Source organism: Kryptolebias marmoratus, linkage group LG12 (genome assembly GCF_001649575.2).
Source record: "Kryptolebias marmoratus isolate JLee-2015 linkage group LG12, ASM164957v2, whole genome shotgun sequence".
Classification (NCBI taxonomy): domain Eukaryota; kingdom Metazoa; phylum Chordata; class Actinopteri; order Cyprinodontiformes; family Rivulidae; genus Kryptolebias; species Kryptolebias marmoratus.
The window spans coordinates 13641516-13663797 of NC_051441.1; the positions used below are offsets into that span (position 1 = coordinate 13641516).

General features: G+C 42.7%; 3 protein-coding genes across 4 annotated transcripts in view; all 3 read right to left on the bottom strand.

Moving 5' to 3' along the window:
• Positions 1-602: 602 nt before the first annotated feature.
• On the bottom strand, positions 603-4478 carry ypel3 (yippee-like 3). Its single transcript, XM_017428106.3, has 5 exons — positions 4135-4478; positions 3141-3259; positions 2930-2973; positions 2361-2469; positions 603-1672 (listed from the first exon to the last, which is right to left on the bottom strand). The coding sequence occupies exons 2-5, from the start codon at positions 3255-3257 to the stop codon at positions 1583-1585; spliced, it is 360 nt and encodes a 119-aa protein (XP_017283595.1). The 5' UTR covers positions 3258-3259; positions 4135-4478; the 3' UTR covers positions 603-1582.
• A 1082-nt stretch (positions 4479-5560) lies between these two features.
• On the bottom strand, positions 5561-10903 carry gdpd3a (glycerophosphodiester phosphodiesterase domain containing 3a). Of its 2 annotated transcripts, none has more exons than XM_017428117.3 (10): positions 10363-10903; positions 9566-9608; positions 8949-9084; positions 8626-8671; positions 8385-8503; positions 8177-8266; positions 7470-7603; positions 7284-7343; positions 7018-7069; positions 5561-6036 (listed from the first exon to the last, which is right to left on the bottom strand). In XM_017428117.3, the coding sequence occupies exons 2-10, from the start codon at positions 9580-9582 to the stop codon at positions 5908-5910; spliced, it is 783 nt and encodes a 260-aa protein (XP_017283606.1). In that variant the 5' UTR covers positions 9583-9608; positions 10363-10903; the 3' UTR covers positions 5561-5907. The 2 variants fall into 2 exon arrangements, with proteins under 2 accessions (XP_017283606.1, XP_017283605.1); XM_017428116.3 differs by lacking the exon at positions 10363-10903 and adding an exon at positions 10005-10356.
• A 1215-nt stretch (positions 10904-12118) lies between these two features.
• The window catches only part of mapk3 (mitogen-activated protein kinase 3), a 12290-nt gene continuing 2126 nt past the window's right edge, over positions 12119-22282 (bottom strand). The window contains exons 3-9 of the mRNA XM_017428146.3: positions 19395-19584; positions 17468-17584; positions 17256-17370; positions 17038-17169; positions 16319-16428; positions 15620-15747; positions 12119-15059 (exon numbers count right to left, since the gene is read on the bottom strand). Coding sequence (XP_017283635.1) covers positions 15050-15059; positions 15620-15747; positions 16319-16428; positions 17038-17169; positions 17256-17370; positions 17468-17584; positions 19395-19584 — 802 coding nt within the window. The 3' untranslated portion in view covers positions 12119-15049. The remainder of the gene's footprint in view (positions 15060-15619; positions 15748-16318; positions 16429-17037; positions 17170-17255; positions 17371-17467; positions 17585-19394; positions 19585-22282) is intronic.

The following is a 22282-nucleotide window of genomic DNA, read 5'->3' on the forward strand; positions in this document are numbered from 1 at the left end:
CACTTAGTAGTAGTACTCTTATTTGTCTTTTTTTTTTTTAAACAATTTTCCTTTTCTTGCTACTTGCTTTTCCGAACGCCATTACTCTGAACCTTTTAGTTTTGCTTTTCATTTTTTTCCCCGTTTTGGTTTGGAAAGCTCTATGAAATTCCATCCCTCTTCAAAAAAAAAAAAAAAGGTGCCTAAAGTTCAGCTAAAATGCCCGGGGAGGAGGCGCAGTCAAGGAACAAGGAGGCTTCCTGCCAACACTGAAGCAGCTAAAGGTAACTGGAGTGGGAGAGTTTCAGAAATGAGTAAAACGGAGCAAAAAGCCACGAAGTTGGAAAGGATTTCAACTTTTTTTTCTTTTTTACAAAGTTCTGCAAGTAAATGCAACATTAAGAGACTACAGTGTGTCCAAGTTATAATCTATACATTATATTAACTATTTAAACCTAAAAACTTGCAGATAACTCTAAAAGAAAGTCTAAATCCAAAGGTACCACAGCCAAAATGTTTCCTAACAGTAAAAAATGGCCTTATTCTCTAATATACCTAAATATTATTAAAAAAGCAAAAAAAAAAAAAAAAAAAAAAAAAAAAAAGTACAACTTAACCACAAGTGTTACTGGCAAACAGTTTAATGAAAGACCAGGTTAAAATTAAAACACTTTAATGAAAGCAGACATTAAAAATCACCATAAATATGCTACATCATCCTAACCACGCTCGGCGCTAACACAGTCAAGCTAACGTGTCGGTACGGGCAGCTCGGTGTTAGGTAGTACGCAGATGTAAAAAAGATCAATCTCATTAGCTTTAAATGGAAGAGAAGCCATCCAGGGTGTGCAGTGAAAAGCTCGGGAGGTGAATGAGCTTCAGACGAATGCTCCACGACACCGTCCAGCTCAAGGTACAAACACGCATCTTTAAGAAAAAAAACAACGTTCCTCTGAACAGAAGACTTCGTTCTACAGATTCAATCATTCCTGCAGGAAATATCTGTTGCCCTAAAAATCACAAGTTCAACGCCCCGATTTTCACAATAAAAATATAATTTCATTCACTTAAAAAAGAAAAGAAAAAAAACAAAAAAGAGCTCGCCTGCTGCTCTGTCTATCCCCACACCTCATGAGGTTTACCCACCGTTCAAACAAACCTTAGCACGGAACCTTAATCTCAAACGGGACGCGTAAGATCAAGTTAACCTGCGTCTGCTCGCCACTTCAGAGCGTTAAGTGATGACTAGGAAGTTCGATTGTTACTGCTTTGAAATCCAACCAGCGGCGGTGCCTGCCTGTGCAACTACAACACACACACACACAAAAATCACACACTTATTCAGTCCCAGAATGACTAATAACTGGAATAACGACGTCTGCAAACGTGTTGCTGGAAAAGCATGAACGGACGAAGATAAGGCATCACATGCTATTTCTTTAGCAAAGTTGGATGAAGTGAAGAGTGTGGCACAGCGATGGCTTGGAGGCTGGATGAGGAAGCTACACTTAAACCCTTTAACGTCGGAGGGCATGCAACCTTTCTCTTTAAAAAGTCACGAAGGAAAGCGAAGTCTTTGTTTGTTGTTGTTTTTGGCCGGTTTTCAGTCCCAACCGTTGTCCTTTATCATGTGGGAGAGCTCGATGATGTACTTCCCCTCCTTGTACTTCTGACTGAGCTCAAAGGCTTGTTCCTGCAGAGAGCAGAGAGGAGGAGGTGCGATTAGCCGTGCAAGTAATGCCAGATTTATGCGCGGCATCTCTTCAAAATGATGCTGCGGGACCTTTTCTTTTGTTTTTCAGTTTCGATCGTTTTTCTTGCTAATCCCTCATCAAAAAAAAAAAAAAAAAAAAGACAAATGTGGACAGAAACGCAGCTTAAAAGGTAGATCAAATCATCTGCAAGGGGACGCTCACTCTATATTTTCTGAAAAATGGTCTTGATTAGAGTAGAAGCAGCTTTTCTGACAGATCTCAAACCAAAGCAAACAGCTCCTTCACAGTCCTGACCCGTCAGAGTCGGCTCATTGCTTTAAGAGACGGGAGATTAAAAACAGAACAGGTGACATAAAGAGGAGCTGCGTTCAGTCGTTTCCTGTGACAAAGGGAGGTCTTGGAACCTGGCACAGTTTGGCAGACAAGGCCAGAGTTTTTAAAAGTCAAAGATCGTGCAGATTATGCAGCTCTTAATAATATCTCTCACAAATAAAAGGAAGAAAACTCCTACTTATCTTAGTTTATGAGCCCAAATGGTAGCAAATTTTGCCCCTTTTTGGTTAAATTATGATGACAGATTTCAGATGTAAAGACAGAACAACTCAGAAACACAACATGGATGCAGCAGAGATGCCATCAGAGCTTTGTGAATGCTCAGGGACTTACATATTTCCAGCCCAGTGTGGTGTGACAGTTTTCACAATAGATGTCGGCCACTGCGTGAAGTCCCGTAAGCAGCAGCCTCTCCTCTGCAGGACCGCAGCCCACGTTGACCCTGAAGGAGCAAGACGCAGCGTCGATGAAGAGCAGCTCGGAGAACTTCAGGAAAAATCAAACTACTCTCTTTATGTTGTTAAATAAGCAGCACAGCGACTGCTTTAGTAAGCTCCCAGCTCTGTTTTTAATGGGGGGTGGGGATGGGGCGCTCATGAGACTGCAGGAGGATCAAACAGATGCTGATATTAGATCAGGAGCTGCTGTTTATTCCTGACCCACTAACCCAGGGGGGGTGGAGCGTGACTCAAGTGAAATGAACCAACTTCAAGGCCCAGTTTGGAGACAAATCAAATGATCTGCTGACGCTACTATTTGTGTCAACACATCTAATTCCAGGAACTTGTGTTCCGAGAGAACGGTCTCGGGGTTTTGAGATGCGACACGGCTGGGAAAACAAAAAGGTCACCGCTTCACTGAGCTGGTTATTGAAAGAAGTGCGAACCTGCGCGGATACTCACACGGAGTTAAAGAGGTAGGCTCGTCCTTGGCTGCCTTGGAACGACTAGAAGACAAAGACAAAACATAAAGTCAGGAAGTTAGTGTGAACATGAGAGGCGTACTGAAACGTGAAAGTAATTAACATCTCATCCTTCCTGCCTCTGAGGTTTACATGCCACCTGAAAAAGAAAAAAAATTATCACAATCAACAAAGCCTGGCGGCGTATTTACCTTGGAGATAAGATCGTCGTGGTTTGCCAGATGGGCGCGGCAGTGCACGCAGCTGTAACGGCGGTGGCAGGAGTCCAGGTAAGCCTGGAAAGTCTTGGCCTTAGTCAGCTTCACCATGTCTGAGGGGGGAGAAAAGGATCAAAACAAAACAAAGAAATGTCATTTTATTACTGTATAAGGTAAGGTAACCCAGACTAACTCTGGTTAAACAGAAACAAGATCAGCTGCGAGAGGCGTCCTTTCATTGAGGAAGTCCAGGCGTTTGACAAACAGGTTCCACGCTGCCGTGGATTTAAAGCGCAGAACAGCTCTGCAAATGTAAAACTTCACAAATCTGATCCGACCGAGAGCCGAAACCACACTTGTCACGAACTAATGCGCATGAAAAGATCCAGGATTTCACAATCAGTGCCATGCATTACCGACACAGACTCAACAGTTGTTTGTGTTGCACAAAAAAAAGGTTTCACCACAAAAAAATGAGGAAATGCGCCTAGCTGCCTTATATATGAGGTAATAAAAACTTTTGACCTTTTAAAACCCTGTTGCAAACCCAATCATTGCCTGGCATTTTCTCCTTTCAACATGTCACCTGTTTGTTTGTTTGTTTGTTTTGTGTAAGATTCCTTCTAAATGGGGAAACAAATGAGCTGTACTGCCTGTAAACCTTGGCTTTTTATTGTCTCTTTGTATACCTGAAAGAGCAACCACCAGACAGCTGGCTTCCTGCTTCAGAGCACTGTGCTAAAAAAACAACTTTCACTTTATTATATAACACGTAGCACCAAACCGAAGCGTGCAGAGGTGTTTGTGCTCCAAAAACCCCCTTCAGCACCAAAAAACAGTCTGTAAGTTGCCTTCATTTCGACTCTAAGCGAGCTGATGAATCTGATAGCAGCACAACAGCTAGCATGCTAGCTCCGCACTGTCAACAAAAAAACTAACAAAAAAAACGAGCACTGCGGGACATTTCCTCCCTTTTTTCTGCACTCACCTGCCAACACCGAAGCTCTCTTGGGTTTATGAAGGGTGTCAAAGCGAGTGACAAGTTTAAAAGTGGCCGTAAAATCGCAGGTAGGACGCGGTGTTCAGCCTTCAGGTCGGCTCGGCACAACAACAGCCCACCACGCGCTGACCGTTCAGACAAAAAAAGGGTAAAAAAATAATAAAAAAAAACACAGTCGACTCGTTTATGTTCAGACCAAAAGAGGTTTTTTTTCCCCAAAAAGTTGCCCCCACGGCCTTCGCTGGAACACGGACAAAGCTGGCAGGGCGACAGCGAGAGAGTGAGGGAGAGAGAGCAAAACGCTTCCCAGGCGGGAGAAAAATGTTTTGTTTATGAAAACACACACAGATGGAGGAAGTGTGAGGAGTGCAAAAACTAACCCCCGCGGACCAATCAGAGCTCGCGTTTAGAATGTGGGTCAACCAATCAGACGCGAGCTCTCATGAGCTGCGCTTCTTGGTCCAGTTTCAGGAACGGTGTGAAAGATTTACCCATCATCTTTTTCCAGCTTTGTCGGTTCAAAATAAAAGTCAGAGAAAAGACTAAATTAAATTATTGAACAAATAGAATAAGAACTACTTTGCAAGAATTAGAAAATCTTAACAAGGATAGTTATAGTTGTTCCATTCCACACATTTATATAACATTTTTACCCCTACAGAAAATCATTCAAATACTTTCCCAGCCAGTTTATTTTTTTTATTTACAAATTAACAGTTATAGTTTGTGTTTTTTCTGACAAGCTGGGCTAAGCTAATCTTTAGTTTTATCACCTTATTTGCATGTAATCAAATAAAAAAAACCTCCATCAACAGCTCTTCTTTCTGTGTTCGGTGTGAAAAAAAAAACACCTAAACGTGTAAAATTACATCAGTAAATGATCAAAAATACAGAAAAATGGTGAGTTTATGTCAATATAAAACACTCAAACCAATTTTTAATTAAATATATTGATTAAACATGAATCATTTGTAAGATAGGAGGGAATTTATAGACCGCTTGTGTGTGCAAGACATGTAAATGTAATTATTTTACAACCATTTGTTCCTATAAATATTACAAATGACTCATCTAAAGATTTGTGTGTTGAAGTCTTTGCTCTCCAAAGAGCTCATTTTGCTTTACATGTCGTTTTCGCCGCTTGACACAGCCAACCGGGTCAGGAAAATAGAGTCTTTGTTTCTCCAACAGACTGGTCGATTATTATCACAGCAGCGTGGCCGGACTTTGACCAAAGCTGCCTGGGAAAACAAGGGCGCAGGTGAGGTTCACTGCACATGTAAACCCTCATCAGTTAGGACAAAAAAAAAAAAATAAAAGCAGATGAAAGACTAATTCTTATTACATAAATGTGACTGCGTATGTATATACAGCAGCAATCCTGAACGGTTTCCAGCAACAGAAAGTTTCAGAGTTGGTCAAAACAAAGTTTATTTAGTTTCTTATCGATTGCCAGATTATATATTTACTCCTGTTATTTTCTGCAGTCAAAAGTAATCAGCTGTTCCTTTACGTACTGACCTAAATAAAGCCATTCAGAGGACGTGATCAAAGTGTAAACAAGTGATCGTGTCAGCAGTGATTAAAGGTTTCTTTGCAGTTTAGGAGCTGAATGAAAGCTTTGTTCTCTGCTGTTCGGACACAACTCTCGACTAATCTCATCAAGGGTGAAGAAACCAATCCGACACCCTCTATCAATGTCTCTATAAGGCTCCTGGGTTTTGTATGCTCCCTTTTTTCACAGTAACTCAGGCTTCGAGATTAATCCTGACTCCTGTTTCTGCAGAAGTAGGCTGAGAGGCGAGATGGGTAGTCGGTCATCACTCCTGTGGCTCCCAGGTCCAATGCCGCCTTCATGTCGTCCTCTTCATTGCAAACAAATAAATGCACCTGCGATTACAGAGAAAACAGCTCATTGACACATCTACACCAAAATACACTAACATTTACAGTGCAGCCGTTTAAAAAAAATATATACTGAATGATTTTTTTCTTTTCTTTCATACTGAAACTGCTGCAGGACAAACCACCTGGTATTGTTATCTAAACCCTGTCATTTCCATTATTTCTAATGACAGGGCTTCCTAATTTTATTTTATTTTTATTACATTAGGGCGCATACCATCATGGGAGAAAAGAAATTTTACATATCAGGACAAAATAAAAACAAACTGCTCTTAAAATCTTAGTTCAAGTCTTTGTAAACCACATTGGATTCCACTGTGTTGTCATTTATTGAACAAAAGCAGCCAAAATGGAAAAGCCGTGTGTGACACACAGACCCCTCATCCCTGCACGGTGGTGGAAGGGTGATGATTTGGGGCTGTCTTTTGCGGCCACGGGACCCTTTGAGTCGACCACGAACCCCTCTGTAGCAAGATATTCTAGAGTCAGATGTGAGGCCGTCTGAAGGTTGGACCAAACTGGGTCATGAGACGGGACGGTGAGCCCAAACACAGCAGCTAATCTACAGTCAAAGAGATAAAACCAGGACGTCACAGTCAAAGTCCACAACTCCAGCCGGACTGAAATGCTGCGGCGGGACCTTAAAAGAGCTGAGCAGAAACAAAAGTCTGCCAATGAACTTAAGCAACGCTGTAAAGAAGAGTGGGCCAAAATTCTTCCACAAGCATGTGAGACACTGATAAGGTCCTACAGAGAATAATTTAACTTATTGCTACTAAAGGTGGTTCTACAAGCTGCCAAACCATGGGGTGGTGTTTCACAGCTTTTCCATTTTGGTTTTATTTTTGTTTAATAAATTCTGATTTTATTAACTTTAGAACCTGGTAAAGAGCAGATCGGTTTTATTATGTCCTGATACAAAATGTTAATTTTTTTACGGCTCTGTATTGAACTTAACATTCACACCTGTATTCCACGAGCGGCGAGGTGTTTAAAAAGGCTTTTTCTCATCGTTACTCTGGAAAGACAAACAGAAGAAAAACAAAAATCAATCCAGCATTCACTTCATTTTTATGCACCTTTATAGCTGCTCAGTTTTTTCAGTTTGCAAATATTTTACTTTAGTAAAATACTTTAGTGTAAAATATGCAAATAAGACCATTTTTTCTTCTTCTTTTTTGCAAATAATTCTTGCAAGTTACAAAGCAGATTTTCAAAATAACCTGTCTTACTTTTCCAACAAAAACACGACCAGCTTGTTCTTCAGGAAGTCCTCGGTAGGAATGTACGTCCTTCAGGGTGCAGAGGTGACGAGACAAATAGGAAAAGATTTTTAAAAAGGGAGTAAAATATGGTCACGATTAGATTTGACCAGAATTTACTTTAGTGTGTAAATAAAAGCCACCCTGTGACCCCACCTGTTGATGACACGCGGCAGGTAAAACTGCAGTAAGCTCTCGCCCAGCGGCACGAAGGGCAGCAGGCCGGTGTAGAACAGGAGGACGACCAGGAGGCCTCGATTCATGGAGAAACTGTAGGGCATGGAGCCGTTCTACAAGGAGACGCAAAACCGAAGTCACGCCGGGCGCCGGCACGGACACACTGAGGCAGCTCTGAGTGTTACCGATAAAAAGCAGCATCCCTTGAAGAAATGTACGCCACCTGCCGCCAAAGCTTAAAACAAAAGAACTCATAGGATCTTAAAGCGCTCAGAGTGCGTGTTGAGGATGACTCTCAGATACTACCGAACCAAATTTTAGCAGAACGTCTGTAAAACTGACTGAGTTATACCCAGTTTTGTGTTTGCTAAGGCTGATTAGCTGCGGTGGGTCGACTCCAAATAAGGTAATCAGTTGGAGATTTTCATCCGCTGATTACATTTCTGGGAGTTTCATTCAAATCTGCTCAGCGGTTCATGAGATATTTTGCTAACAGACACAGATAATTAATTTAATTGCCCTCCGCAAAGACAGCTGGGTGACGAATCTGTATGTGGGTAAAGCAGCAATCTAGCTGCTTTACCCACACGGGTAAAGCAGCTAGATTAAAGCAGCTAGATTGCTTCGGAATAGATTGATTCGGAAGCCACACGGGTGTTTTTGTCTCCCTCAGCTGGTTAACGTACGATTCTGCGGCATTCCTTCAGGATGGAGGAGTCCACCGAAGCCCACACAGTGATGCCCTCTCTGTCGTAGCTCCTTACCAAATCTGAAATCTGCAGAAATGTGCAAAACACACATTATTTTTCCTTCATAATTTGCCCCTTTGTCCATATCTTTAGAAACTCAAAGTCGTTGTTTTGGTTATCTGCTGGATTCTGAGGCCTGGCGCACCTTCTGAATCAGCTGCAGGTTGTTCTCCTTTATCTCGATGCTTACGGGGACCTCGGGGAACTTCCTGAAGACGTCGTCCAGCAGAGCAATCTTCCTGTCCGAGCCGCTGCTGTAGCAACCTGACGGGATGGTGAAAGGTCAGAATACACACACACACACAGACCAACTCCTTCATTAAACACATTATAGTCAATGATTGATCTTCAAGAAAAAAAAACAAAGAAGAAGTAAAGGAACCGACCTGCATAAAATGTCACCTCCAGTTTCTCCTTGTACAGAGGCAGATCCTAAAGAATAAACAACACTAAAGTTTAATCATAAAGACATCGATATGGATAACAGGAAGAAATCCATGTACGCAGCAGGATATTCCTCAGCTGCTCCACCTCTGTTTCTCTTTATGACATGACTGAATGCAAACATTTACCTGAACACTTAGCTTAGTTTCTCAGAAAATGAAATGAAGGGTATGAAGAACGGGGAAAAAAAAAAAAATCTGAACTAAAAGCCCAAAAGAGGCAGTTCCAGCTTCCTCTCATGTAGCTTTCCTGCGGGATCTCCCACCTCGAGGTTGCACGAGGAGATGGTGACGTCGTGGCCGGTCTGCCTCAGCAGGTTGTCGTCGTGAGACACCACCACGTGCCCGTCTCTGGTCAGGTGGCAGTCCATCTCCAGCATCTGTGTCCCCCGCTCCACGGCGCTGAAGACGGACATGGGGACAGGTTGAAAAACAGGACCTTCACGTCTTAAATGGGGCTCCGTTTACGCTCAAATGGAAAAGATTAAAGAGCCTTAAAAACACAACACGTCTCCAACAAAGAGCTGATAATGAAACTTAAGGAGACATGTTTACAGTTCTTATAATAAGGTGTGAATCTCTTTTTCCCAGATTGTAAGATTATGTCAGATTGCCCTGACTTGTCCGGGGCGCAGGCGTTGTATCGCGATTTAAAAACTGAAGCATCCAAAAAGAGGAAATACTGCATTTCTAAAGCTTTAGGGAAGCCTTTAAACATTATCAGCTTCAGCAAGGAAAGACCATTCCAGTTATTAGTACTCTGTGTGTGCATGTGTTATATGAACTTTATAAATATTACATTACACTGGTAGTTTGCCCTGACTTGTCGGGTTTTTGCATTTTAACCAAGCGCGGCAGCTTGACTCATGAGTGAAGTGCTCACTTTGTGAACGCCTCCATGGTGCTTTCGATCCTCTCACCGGATCCTGGAAACAAAGAGAAGAGGCAGCTTTGAGGGAGGCTGCAGGGGAGAGCCGATCAGTCCGTGAATAGCACACACACACACACACACACACAATAAATTTAATGTCAGATTACTCTAAAGATCAGCCCAGCCTCCTGGAACGGTCATACACTTGATATGAGGAGGTCAATATCATGTTTGCTTTCAGAATTCAACATGACTCTTGTAATTTTCTTATGAGTTTTAAAATGTAACGCAATCATAAGGGATCTGTGCACAAATCAGACACTCATTATAGCAAACTGCTGCCGTGGACTGAGGAACATGATTAGATCTGCCGCATCTGTTTGGATCCCTCCTTCGCTCAGCCGGACTCCACCATGTCCCCAACTGGAAGCTCTGCACCCCTCCCTCTTACCTCCCCGGTGCGAGATATGAGCGCAGTGGAAGGCTGTGCGTTTCTTCCGGTGGAAAAGGTGCGGGTTCTTCAGCAGGTACATGGAGGTGAGAGCGTATCCTCCCAGCGCAGGGAGGACGAAATACAGAAAGCTGCTCATCCCTTTCCTGCTAAAGTCTTCGGTGGGTCTCTGAAAGCTCTCGCAGAACAGGTTACGAGCTTCAAAAGATAAGAAAAATAAAAACCTGATCCCAGTAATTAGTCCTCAATCAGATATGAGACTGCTAAGAGTCAACTATACTGCAGTTATTTGTACAACTGTAGTTCTTGAGAAAAAAAAACTGGACAAACTGGTTAAGACGGAAGAAATGTGTCCAACCTTCTCTCACATATTAGAGTTTCGCTCCTCCTGATTCCAGGTAAAGGCAGCAGAAATGAGAGCTGTAAACCCAGGTTAATGAAGTACCAGCTCGTAACCACCTCCTGCTCTCTCTGCGGCCTCCCCCTCCCCCTCCCTCTCTGCAACCTGCTGCCGCCGCTCGCACCTGAGGCACGTTTGTGCTCTCCTCATCTCCTGCGACACCCTAAACCATGGCGAAAACCTTCTTGGTCGAGTCTCCAGACTCCACCAGCAAGGATCTCCCTCAGGTCCTCAGAGAGAGAGAGCAGAGAGTTCAGAAACGTGGAAACACAGACACAACAACTGAAAGCTGAAGTCAGCGGGGCACAGCACATTGTTCGGCCTCGACGCCGGAGCTGGAATGCGACGAACAATGGCGTAAAGTCTAGAGAGCGCTCCGAAACGCTGCAGCAGGCCCCGGTTAACGCCAGGACAGCAGAGTCTATTCACGGCCGCCTGACGTTCCAGCATTGTCTCCACGTGCCTGCTGGGGTTAAAGGTCAAACGTGGCCTGACTCGCCAGTGGCACGTTCTACATTTCCTTCTTTTGTCTCGCTTTAAAGACACGTTCTGAAAATGTACAAGTAGATCACAGAGTTGTGACACACTAGGAATGTCTGGGGAAAAAAAAAAAAAAAGTCTGCCATGCTGAGACATGCAGCACAGAGATGGGAAAGGAGCTCAGCAGGAAAAGCAACTTTAGAGATGAGATTTGCCTTCTCGTGGCTCAAAGTTCACCTCTGAAGAGGAACAAAAGGTGGTTCAGGCTGATACGTTAAGTTTGTGCATTCTTAATACGCGCCAGGAACGAGCTCCACAAACCACCTCGCCCCAGAGAGGCTCAGACCCTGTCCTGTTTCAGGACACAACCTAAAAGGCGTATTTGTTGAGAGGAACGCTTCTGGTTAAAGAACCTCAGGTTTTAGCTCTGCGATTTGCAGATGATGTGGTTTTTGACGGTGCCTTTAGGCCCTGACCCGCCTCCAACTTCGAATTGTCGTGATCACAAGAGATGACAGGATGGAGCGAGAGGTTAAAAAAAAAAAAGAGCGATCAGGTCTCGGTCTGCAGGAATGACAGCGTTGCTAGGGTTAAAGAAGGAGCCGAGCCAGAAGGCAAAGCTCAGGACTTTCTGGTCCGTCCACGTTCCACCGCTCACCTGAAGATGAGGAGTGCAGGACGCGATGAAGAATCCCAGAGACAAGCAGCTGAAATGACCTTCCTCTGTAGGCTCGGGGTACCGACTCAGCAGAGGTGGTTCAGGCGTCGGATCAGGACTCATTCTGGACACGTCCCTCCGGAGGAATGTCCACTGAGAGGACCTGAGAAGACCCAGAACTCATAGGAGGGATTATAGAACCCTTCTGGCCTGGGAACTCCTCAGGAGAGGGACGTCTGGGCTTTCCTTCTGGACCCGACTACAGATGAGATGGGGGAAAAAATAATAAACCAGGGACTTCTTTAGTTCCTTTGGCCAATTACCTAAATTTAACCCCTTCATTCTCAGATAAATAAAACATTAATCTTTTGAATGAACACATTATTTGGTGCAAGACAAAACCTTCAAAATAAAACCTGGAGGAGTAATAATAATAACCAGTTTAACAGCTAAATAATAACCCAACAATGATGGAGAGGTTCAAATTCATACATTTAGACTTTCTAGATGTAAATAAAGCTTTAAACTAAAACACAACCCCAGCTGTAAAAATACAAACTACAAACACAGGCTTTATAGTATGAGGAAAAGTTTTATTTAATTTTACATGTATATAATTCTGTTTTCGTTAATCGTTTATTTCATAATACCTATGGAATATACAGACTATAACCTTCAAATAACTCATATCTTAGACAATCCCAGTAAATCAATTTTTAAAATAACTTTTTAAGACTTTGTCGGGGAGAAAACAACAACAACAAAAAAAAAAAACTAAAGAAAACAAAAAAAATATAACTTTCTGAAAACACTGCCAACAATAACAATGCTTGTAAGAGAACAAAAATCAAATAAAAATACACTACTAATAAAAAAAAGATACATTTAAACTCCCTTTTACATAAAAAAAAAAAAATTCACCAATATAACAACAACAGCAATAATAAGAAACAGCCATTTAAAAACAGATCTGGAAACAGGCCGTCAGACTTGATGATGCAGTGGATGAAGACGAGGGGGTTTAAGTGCAACTCGTCACAAACACCCCGACACACTCCTCAGTAAGACACGGAGGATGTGTGTGTGTGTGTGTGCGTGTGTGAGGAGGGTTTGCAGAACGACGTCCTCTTGGTTTACCCGGCAACACGTTTGGTCTGGTGATCAGATCAGAGGGAGGAACAAAAAAACTAAAGAACTGAACTAAGAGGCCTGGCTGTGTCCAGAATCTACCTTGTGTCGTCATGTCAGCGCAGGAGCGACAAAACAACACACACACACTTTCAAAACAAAAAACACACACACACACACACACAGAAGAAGAGTTTTGGCTTTACAGAGACGATACAGTCTTACACCGACGTACGGACAGTCGGAGTCGCAACACAAACTTAAAGCTATACGAGCAGGATTTAGGACATGGAGAAATTATTTCAGGACAAAGAAGGGTGGGGGTGGAGGGGGGGTGGAGGAGGGGCAGGTCGCGTGGCTTCAAGACAAAGTGCAGACGTGCTGATTGAGTCACGTGACCGCTGTCCGTGATCCAATGTGAGCCGAAGGACGGGGAAATGGTTTTCAAAGTCAGTGAAGCAACTTTGAAAGGAGGTGGGTGCATGACAACGAGGAGGAGGAGGTGGTGGAGGTGGAGGCAGCCCTTTGAGTGAAGCGTGGTAAGGGTTTGGGAGGTTGAACAAAAAAAATGGAGCATGAATGACAACCAAAAAGCCACGCGTCAGTCCCAGAGCGCTGGCTATGGCTTTCGTAAAGAACGGCGACAAGCCGGTGAAGCCGGTGGGGGTCCTGCGCCCGGGTGCAGCAAGACAACGAGCGCGGACAGAACCGAACCCTTGAGCGGCGCTTAGTACAGTCTGATCCAACACGGCAAAGACAGGAGAGAGCCGACGATGACGAACGAACGCGCGGACGGTAACACGAGGAACGAGCGTGGCTGGGGGGGGCGCTACATCACCCACGATGAAGAGCAAACCCGTCTGTTCGTTAACAGGTAACCAGGACGACGCAGAGATGTTGTATTATACGACCGCCGGCTTGGTCTGAGCGCTGTGCAGGTGGAACCGAACACAGGCTCCACAGATCAGCTCTGCGGCAGACATTTTGGCGTATCAGAGCATGAAAAAAAAAACAAACAAAAACTCACTCCTGACATTAAAGACGAGCGAATCATATTTAAACTACCACCTACAAGGGACTACAAGGGTCCAGCTTTAGTGCAGGAAGCCTCACTGGCACGAGTCAGAGGGATAAATTTGTTTCTCGAACGCTTCATAAAAGGTGGAACGACGACGAACCGAACAGAGAACCTGCACTCAGTTTTCAGCGCCTCAGATCTGTGTTTATCGTTGTGTCAGTGAGGACAGAGTTCATTAAAGGACCCTTTAAGATAAATCTAAAATTATATAAGAAAATCTTAAAAAAACAGTAACAATAATGTAAGAGAGAATCACTTCCTGATTGTTTTGATTCTCGCTGGTAATTTGGTCGCAGCTGGAGTTTTCTTTTTTTTTTATTTGTTTGGAAAAACGGCACAAAGCACCAAAAAAAGGTTCAGGGAAAAAACAAAAAAAAGGGACTTTGGTGTCAAAACTTCGGTGAATCCAAGGCGCTCAGGTGGCGTTCTCAGGATGAACGGGGCTCGGGCGCGTTTGCTCTTAAACCAAGAAGCATGTTTCAAAAAGGTGGATCTTAAAATAATCTACGTCTCCCCAGCCAAGTTCCCTCCATCTCTCTGCCACTTTGGTAAACTCTTAAGGAATGCATGCGTTACATGAACATCATAACATTTTTTTTTGTTTGTTTTGGGTTTTTTTTCCCCCCTGGAAAAACTAAAAATAAAAGAGCAACAATAAAGAAATCCTGCCAACATGCCACTAAAAACATTGAATGTTTGTCTCAAAATCAAATGCTCAAAAAAAAAAAAAAAAAAACAACTCGACTGAACTCAGAAACACTTGTACGAACAAAAACTGCAACGACCACAATTAAAAAAAAAATAAGAAAAAAAGAAAAAGCTTTTATATTTTGTATGTACATGCACACACCCTGTTCATTTTTTTGCCCTCGAGAGTTTGTTTTTTTGTTTTTCTTTCCAAGAAGAAAGTAAGCAGTAATTCACGTGGAATAAGACGGAGTTATGGAGTCGGTTAATACAGCAGTTTGAGTAGAAACGACAGCAGAGCTCAGACGCATCGGCGACGTGACGGAGGAGGAGCGGGGCGATGAAAGAGGGGGCGAGTAAAGGAGGAGTCAAAGAAAACCAGAAGCGAGGTGAACGGAGAGTCCAGCGCGGACAGTTCGGACAACACGGCCCCACTCAGCCACAGAAGGAAAGTCAAATTTATACTTAGCTCTCGCAGCAGGAATGCAAAGATAAGCAGTTAAAATGTTCGTATTTCCTGTGTTGAAGTTTCGTTGGTTTCTCGAAGATGCATTTCTCGTTTATTTAAGCGTGTCGTTCAGGGTCTTCTTGTTCCGAGCCTCTGCGCGGCGTCATCACTTTGTGCTAAGAAAGACGAGAACAAGAAGACGAAAAGAGAAATGGAGCACCCATTACCATTTTTAATCCAGCCTTTCTTGCCCACAACACAACCTCCTTGCTGAAACTCATTTTTCCATGTCTAAATGTAGCGAGGCTTTAAAAACACGATTTCTTCAGGGAGTAACGTTCACATTCAAACGAACAACAGGAACCAAAATAAAAACGCTCTTAAACTAAAAGTAAAGTTTCATTTTGGGATTCTTCTAATCATCTTGTACTATTATGAGCCTAAAATCATTAAGAGGAATTTGAGAAACTCAAATTTAGCAACATTTACCCTTAAATATGAGTAAATTTCGCAAACCTTTCCTTGCTTCTCAGGAGTTTTTTGTGTACATGTACTATCATGTCTGCACCTTCTATACTGACACCTAGTGGTCTCAAACCAAAACAAAATCCGCTAAAAACCAAAGGAAAAAAGGCGCTCCACCCGAGGCAATGACGACTTTCCTTCTAAAGGACGCCTCGTGTTTCTAGCCTGCCTGTGGCGAAGCGCCGCGTCCGACCGCGCCTCTCTTACGTACCAGCGTTTCAGTACTTCTTGTCGGTTCTCCTGGAACTTAACCGTTTCGTTGAAGATCATCTCCTTCAGCTTCTCCTTGGGGAGATCGTCCAGCTCCATGGAGAACGTAAAGGGCTCCTCTGCCACCGGCTACAAACACACACAAAAGAGCTGCGACTTTAAACGAAATGCAGAAGGTTTTTGATCGCGTGAGCCGCTGTAAATGTTTGAGATTGGAGTCGTTTAAAGATGAATAGTTAGAATAGTTAGCTCATTAATCTGGTCAAATCTCTGAAGTATCCCATTAAGCATGTGAGCTGCCATTTAACTATACAATTTGGCTTTTTAAAGGACGTATTTAAAGAACAAAAAAACTAAATTACTTCATTTGTCTTTCCGAAGTAGAACACGTGGATTCAGTTCATAGTGGTCGTGCAGTTTATGGTTTGAAGTATTCAGACGCCATAAAAAGGTCACATTCTTTCACCAGCTGATTTATGGAGCTAACGTTGTGCTAATTGCACAGCTAAGAGGCTTCCACGAACGGAGCAGAACGGCTTATGGTTAAATCTTGAGCCGCGGCAGAGGAAGGTCTCCGCTGCACGCAGAATTGTTCCATAAAAAAAAAGAGGCCATTTTGCGCTCGACGTGCGTGCACCTTTACACGGTGTGCTACAGCGAGGCCGAGCTGGCTCCACAAGCAGCCTAAATGAGTCCTTACCTCATCTGTAGGATCGTAGTACTGCTCCAGGTAAGGATGAGCCAAGGCGTCTTCAACAGTGATGCGCTTGTTGGGGTTAAACGTCAACATGGAGTGCAACAGGTCCAGGGCTGCAGGGAATCGAGAGTTTTAGTCAGCCGGCAGCTTTTCTGGCAGCATTAAATAGACGTTACTGTGCCGAGTCGGGGTGCACACCATCGATTTCCTGTTTTAGTTGCAATCTAACCGATCCTAAGTACTTTGAGTTATTTTAGATGTTCAGCTCATTCAGGAGACGGACACTTTTCGTAATTTTTGTACTTTTTAAAATATTTGACTTCATTCACAAACACTTGCCTCAAAAATACATGCACATAGATTTGCTTCAATTCCGTAAAATCATTCTCTTGGAAATTTGCTTCAGCAAGCTTGCTCTAGTTTTGTTTTCGTATGCTACTTTTAGCTGATCTTTTGTTACTTTTAGCCAACATTCTGCTTCTTCCGGCTCTTTGCTAACATTCTGCTTCTTTTGGTTCTTGGCTAACGTTCTACGTCTTCTGACTTTAACAACTTGGTTTCAGCTTCTTCAGCACTCAGCAGCTCCGGAACAAAACTCAGGTCAACATCTTGAAATGACTTCTGTCAGACAGATTTCCATTCGTCTTCACTGTAAATGTATAAATGTATTCCATTTCTCTAGTCTTTAACAAAAAGAAGCGCTAATGATACGTTCTCCGTACCTTTCCGGTCCGACTTGGTGTAGAGCTTTTCCCAGGGAATCCTGGGTCTTTCCGGGAGGGACTGTAGGTAGTTCCTTGCCTTGGCGTTAATGATGCAGTTCAGATCCTCCTGGGACGGTGAGCCAAGAATGCCTGCACACATGGAGGAGTTTCACCCTTGTTGCTCACTGTGTTTGTCTCTTGGCTAAAAAAAAAGAAAACCAACCACCGTCTCTCACCCAGAATGTGGTTGAGCTGGTCCAAGTAGTGTTTCCCAGGAAAGATCGGCTTGTTAGACAACATCTCAGCCAGGATGCAGCCCACTGACCAGATGTCGATGGACTTCGAATAGCCCTGAGACACAAACACGTACAGTCAAACTGTGCAACAAGCCAGTCAAACATAAATAAACAAAAAAAAAACATTTCCTACGAGCTGGTTCCACTCGTACCTTTGAGTTGAGCATGATCTCTGGAGCTCTGTACCAACGCGTGGCCACGTACTCCGTCAAGAAACCAGTGTGGTCGTGTTCGGGATCAGCTATCCGTGCCAGGCCAAAGTCACAGATCTGAGGAAGACGCAACAAGTTTAAAAATAAAACAAAAAAACTCCACTCTTTGCAAACTAAAACACCTAGAATTGCTACATCCTAAAGATTTGGTTCCCAAACGTTTCAGCTTTCAACCAACAAAATCAAAGCTGCAGAAACTCATGACTTCCTGATTATTTACGCCTTTTGGAAACATTACGTACATGCGTAAGAATGACAGATCAACGATGTAAATAAGGGAGGTTGTGTTTCAGAGCGGGGGGTGGGGGGGGAATCAATCAACAGACTGCATGATCCACTCGCGGGGTTAGCAGCCGCTAAAATAGGCCCTAAAGAGAGTCAATGTAGCGTAGATTTTTGTCCAGTAATCTCGACGCTGACCAACTTAGTCCTTTGACCATTTGTATCACAGCAGTTAAACAGGAAGTGCAACCAATAAGCTGGAATGTAATAAGAATAAGCTTTGAGCAGATATGGAGGGCAAAAATGCAACAAAGGAGATTAAACGTTGAAATAAAATCATCATAATGCATTAAAAATGACAAAAAAGAAGGTTTAGAGAAAATAATAAAGAAATAAAAAAAATAATTTCTTTGGATAATATATGTATTGAGACCTTTATATATTTTAATCTCTCTTCCTGATTTCAGTCCTCCACATCAACCAGCCGCTTAAAACATCTGTTTGTTTGCTTCGTGTATCAAAAAGTAAACATATTAATTAGTGAAACAAAGGCACATTCACACCGCCGAGCACCAATAATGGTCCAGTTTTCTTCTCCCCTGCAGCAGGAAGCCTCGGCGACATGTGATCACATAAGATCAGCTAATCCAGGGATTGCCGGCGGTGGAGCGCCACAGCACCTGATGGGCTGAGAAGTTCCTCCAGCTTTGGATTACTCCTGTAATGACTAGCCCTGGTGCTGTGGCGGATCAGCTTTCAAAATAAAAAAAACTACAACCTTTGCAACACATTTTCTCTAACAACCCGTGCTGGTGTTTCTCACCTGGAGCGGCCCGGTGTGTTTGCTGAGTACCAACGACGGCAGCATTCAATAATCAGCGCTTTGAAACGTAACGTGACGTTATTCAAATCTGTCATTTACTTTAAAAAGGAGGAAGTAGACATAAAACTAAAGCACAGCTGGCATTTTTTTTTTTTTTTTTGCTAGAATGAAACCACTTCCAGACTTTAGAGTAGCACGCAACCCGAAGGAGGAAATGTGAAGTTTTTAACTCCACCTGGAACTACGACTGGTTTTAAAAACAGAATCCGATGAGTTTAGACGCTTCGCTTTTAAGCTGCCGGCTAAAAACAAGTTACACTTGCTTTTGTTTACTCCGGTTAATTTATTAATTTTCTACGAGCGTCAATCACTAACCGCCTGCAGCTAGACTCACCACGGGAACTCTTTCTCTCAATACACAGCTTCTGATGGCAGCTGCTGCTGCGGCGAACAAGCAGCACGCCAAACTCACCTTTTTCCGTCCCGTAAAGCAGTTTGTGGGTCTGCTGGGAAATGTGCTGTGCAAACAAGACGTTATTACTGCGGCCGTAGTGCTGTTAGCTTGATAATTATGTCAAAATTTAAAACACATCGAAGCCAGTTTGCTTCATAACAGGCCGCACAAAAAGGCTTCTGTCGACATAAAAGTTGTTCCAGGATATAGACAGGACCGTATCCGCATCATCAAACAGCATTTCTATCAAAACGAGGCTTTCCTGAAGTTTAAAAACGGCTTTTTTTTTTTTTTTTAAACACTGCTTTCCTTTCCTGCGCGCACCTGAGTGCAAACGTTACCGATGGAGCCGGATTTCGAGGCTTTACCTTGAGGTCGCAGGTGGTGTTGATGAGCAGGTTGGAGGGCTTGAGGTCGCGGTGCAGCACGTTGGCGGAGTGAATGTACTTGAGGCCTCTTAGGATCTGGTAGAGGAAGTAGCAGACGTGGTCGTTGCTCAGCTTCTGGGTCTTCAGCAGCTTGTAGAGGTCCGTCTCCATCAGCGTCTGCACGATGTAGCTGCAGGGGTGCGCGAGTCAAGGCGGAAACACTGAACGACCGGGATTGTTATTATTATTAACCTTAATACAGTTCAGATTATAATTACACGTCTTTTGTTACTGCATCCGTTAAAAAGTCCTCATTTGTTTTAATAGCGAAGAGGCTGTTGGTGTTACATAAACAGTATGTTGCAACCATTTTGTTTCTCTAACCATACAGCAGTAAACCTTAAAAAAAAAAAAAAAAAGTGGCTGCAGAAGCGAGTAGTTAGAAATAAACACCGGAAGTAAAAAAAAAAACAAAAAAACAAATTGTTCAGATAATTCATGGTTATCAGAGGATGAACCTGTGAGCCTCGGTGAATTTACTCTAAATTTAAACCCCTAAAACATTTTTTTTTAATTATTTCAAACTCAAATTTTCTCATTTTATGTCACTGTAGATTTATTGTATTATTTTATTTACAGAGTTTGCCCAGTGCTGAAGTTTTACTGTCGGCATTATTAAATACAATTATTGGATACAAGGTTTTTTAAACTGGCTTTAAAAGAAAAAAAAGGAATAATGTGAGGATAAATAACCTCTTATTACTGCTACACATGTTTTTTAAATGCTTCTGTTTTATGCTAATTTTGGAGAAAATTTTCCACGTAAGATAAAATAAGTTTTTGATCTGCAATTTTACAAAATCCCACCACACAACAGGTACAATTTAATTTTTAATTCATTTAAGTCTTCATATTTGGGTCTATTCATTGCTGACAAATATTAAAGCAGTTTCATTTATATTGGTGACTTTAGAAATAGTCCATCTAAGAGGAATGATCCGTTTTTTCGTTTTAATTTCTAGATGTTTTAAGCATCTTTTAGAAATTTTGATTAATTTATAAGAAACACCAACATTTTTCCTAGAGGTTAACCAATAAAGCTAAATGTACAACTTATAAACGAATGTTTCACAACCCTGAGGAGAACTCGGACACCTAAAAATAACGTTAGAGGTGCGTAACGTTATGGATTTGTAGCGTGACGGTTTCGGGGCAGATGTTTTGGACACGGGCGGTGAATCGCCGCTCCCGGAGCAAAACGCACGTTTTAATGAACTGCATTTTGCCAACGAAAAGAAGCGGTGGTGTCTAACCCTGCTCCTGGAGGGCCGCTATCCTGCATGCTTTAAGCGTTTCTCTGTTCTGACACGCCTGATCTGAATGACTGAGTGATTCACGGGCTTCTGTTTAACTTGACGACCTGCCGAGGAGCAGAGAAACGACTAAAACATGCAGGATGGTGTTCCTCCAGGACCAGGACTGGGGACCCCTGCTCTCCACCACACGAAACCCGGCTGATTTGGAGCAACACGCAGGAGCTTAAAGACCTGAAGTGAGGGGAGAAAAAAAAAAAAAAGCTCTGCGGTGCCGCTGATCACGGCTCGCTGCAGCGCAGAAACAAGGTGAGCAGGTATGGCGAGTGGTAACATTATTTATTTAATATCCCTGAAGTCAAGCTTTCTGAGATGTTTGAGTGCTTCACATTTTATTTATTTTGTTTCACATTAGATGTTACTCAGCTCTGTGTTGCTTTTGATTTTTTGAGTTTTGATCAAATTCATTCAACAGTCCTTGGTTTTTGTTCTGTTTTATTGTTTTAATATTACCTTAAGAGATCCCTGAGCATTAAGCTTTCTGTTTGTAGGTCAGTCTTTACTGTCTTTTTGTTTTAATCCAGTCTGAGCTGTAAAGTTGGTCTTTTTTTATATTTTAACAGTAAATGTAGCAGCTGAAACATCCTACATTGCTGCGCAAAACCTGCTAAAAAAGATGTTTTTTTTTGTCTCTGCAACAGCGATGCCCTTGTTGTCTGTAAAAGAAAAACAAAGAACCGTTTGGCATTTGTTTCATCTTCTTGTTGTTCGGCACCGAATCGAGACCCTTACACTGAGGTTTGTACCGAACCGTGACCCCGTGACTCAGGTGTACTGTTACGCCCCTATAATGAACAGAAAAAAACTGTTCTCGCTTAAAAACAAAACTCCAATGTGGTCGAGGGTAGACTGGTTGTACCAGCAGCAGCTGCAGCTTTATCTACTGCGTATCTGCAGGCTCGGCTGGTTGGTTTTTAAAAAAAAAAACGTCACTGATATCAGATGATTAATTGGTCTCTGTCTGCTTTCCAGAACTGGAAAAACGCTCAAATAAAACACTTCAGGGTTCAGTTCTGCGTGTCTTATAAAGCTTGGAACCATGTCGCAGTTACACACCAAACCTGAAAAACATTTGTACTTTCCTCTACGAATTCCTGCCTTTTCACGAGAAAATAAATAAATTAATTTAAAAAAAAACACCAACCCACCGCTCAGCTCAAGAGCTGCCAGCTTCTCGATATAAAAGGCAACAACGTTCAGCTCTCCGGCTGCGAAGTGATCTTCTCACTGCATCTGCTTATTTTCCCATTGTGTGCACATGACGCCGCCAGAACCGATGGCTCATCTGTTGAACGGAAGAATCACCTTTATGATCGACGCGCCATTTTCCGTGGGGCGTCTGGCGCCAGCTGGTTCGCCAATTGAAAGACGTCACGGATTTAATTTGGGGTTTATTTGTTTGGTTTTTTTTGTTGTTTTTTTGCTCAACTCTTAAAAGTAGCAACAGGGCAAATTAAAACAAGACACAAAAGTAAAAAGAAAGCTCACGTTCTCACACTCTTCCTGTTTTCCTGG